The 1,510-nt window shown below is 38.6% G+C and overlaps 1 protein-coding gene across 1 annotated transcript; it reads left to right on the top strand.

The window, feature by feature from the left end:
* The first annotated feature begins 689 nt into the window (after nt 1–689).
* On the top strand, nt 690–1,202 carry LOC104223546 (F-box protein SNE-like). Its single transcript, XM_009775007.2, has one exon. It carries the CDS (start codon nt 690–692, stop codon nt 1,200–1,202), a length of 513 nt encoding a protein of 170 aa, XP_009773309.1.
* Nucleotides 1,203–1,510: the final 308 nt, after the last annotated feature.

Raw genomic sequence — 1,510 nt, 5'->3', positions numbered from 1 at the left:
TATTAATTTTAAGAGTTCGTGAAACGAAGATGGATATCGACATAGGTAGAAACGATAACTTGCAACATTTCATTCATCAATGTTGCATCCAAACCAAAAGCACTGACCTCGAAAAAGCATAACGTTCACATTTGACTTGTTGCTCTCTTACACACTTGGACCCAAAGCTTCCAAGAAGAGTCGGTCATTTAAACATTGAACTTTGCAAACTGCAAAAACGACAAACAATAATTTTCCCTCACCACTTCCCATAGCCCTATTCTATTCAAACGCTAGTCTTGGGTTCTTGGTTCTAGTTTCTTTGCCTCGAAACTTTTCCTTTTGGCCTCTTCTCTTCTTTCCTCGATACCTATCAGCCCTACTCCTTACCCTACACTGAGAAAACAAAACACTCATACTCCCAAGTCAAAACCCTTTAATTTCCTCACTGCAAATACCCACTAACCCACACTCTATTTTGTTGAAATATCATTGGATTAATTTTCTGAGTTTTGGGACTCCAGTATAAATATATCCCCGTATTTCATTTAATACTAGCTGATTTGAATCCATATTCTTTTGGGGTGTGGAACTTTGGTTGTTCCTTCATTCGAGCTAAGATAGATCCTAGCTATCAGAAACTAGTTAAAGAAACATCTTTCATTTATCTGAACCTAGACTGATCTTTATTCCTGTTTGTTAGAGAGAAAATGGTGCAACTGGAAGAGAAAGGCGAAAATGAACACAAGGGTACCAATTTTTTCATCAATGACAATATTGACGTGCTGATAGAGATATTGCAAAGGTTGGATGGTGGCACCTTAGGGGTTGCTGCATGTGTTTGTAGACTCTGGTGCTCCATCACTAGGAACGACTCTCTCTGGGAACACCTCTGCTTCCGCCACGTGTCGCGGCCTCCAGATGGTGTAAAGACAGTGGTGTTGGCTCTAGGAGGGTACCGGAGACTTTACATGGTGTGTGTTAGGCCAGTTTTGGACCGACTGAAGAAATGGAAAGTAGGAAAGGAGTCTGACTCGGAGGTTGTTAGAAGAGTTTGGACACGGCATGAAGTGGAACTTTCGTTATCGTTGTTTTGTGTGGATTATTATGAAAGGGTATTTTTGGGTGGTGGAAGCAGCGGAGGAAGACTCAGAGGTGGAGGTAGCGGTGGCGCTGCGGCAGCATCGTCGCTTATGTTCCTTTGCAACGCCGTGAACGTTTGAAAAGTTGAAATCATTTCGATCACTTTAAGTATGAGGTGGCGAAAAGAACGATGACACATTAGATAAAGCAGGGTCATCTTTTTATGTTTGCTAGTATTATTTTTTATTTTTGGTAATTGAAATTTCATGTATTTGTTCCTAATGGAGTATTATTAATTATTACTAGCAATAAATAACGAAAATCGGTTAATATTCTGATAGGTTACTTTTTGTTTATTTATACTGTAGTATGAGTATTTATTTACCCTTAAAATGAATAACAATTGAATTTATAGGTGATTTTTAAATATACGAAAATTAATTCAACA

Source organism: Nicotiana sylvestris, chromosome 5, assembly GCF_000393655.2.
Source record: "Nicotiana sylvestris chromosome 5, ASM39365v2, whole genome shotgun sequence".
NCBI classification, from domain to species: Eukaryota; Viridiplantae; Streptophyta; class Magnoliopsida; order Solanales; family Solanaceae; genus Nicotiana; species Nicotiana sylvestris.
The sequence above is the reverse complement of the archived record's forward strand: the minus strand, read 5'-3'. Positions and strand labels throughout refer to the sequence as shown.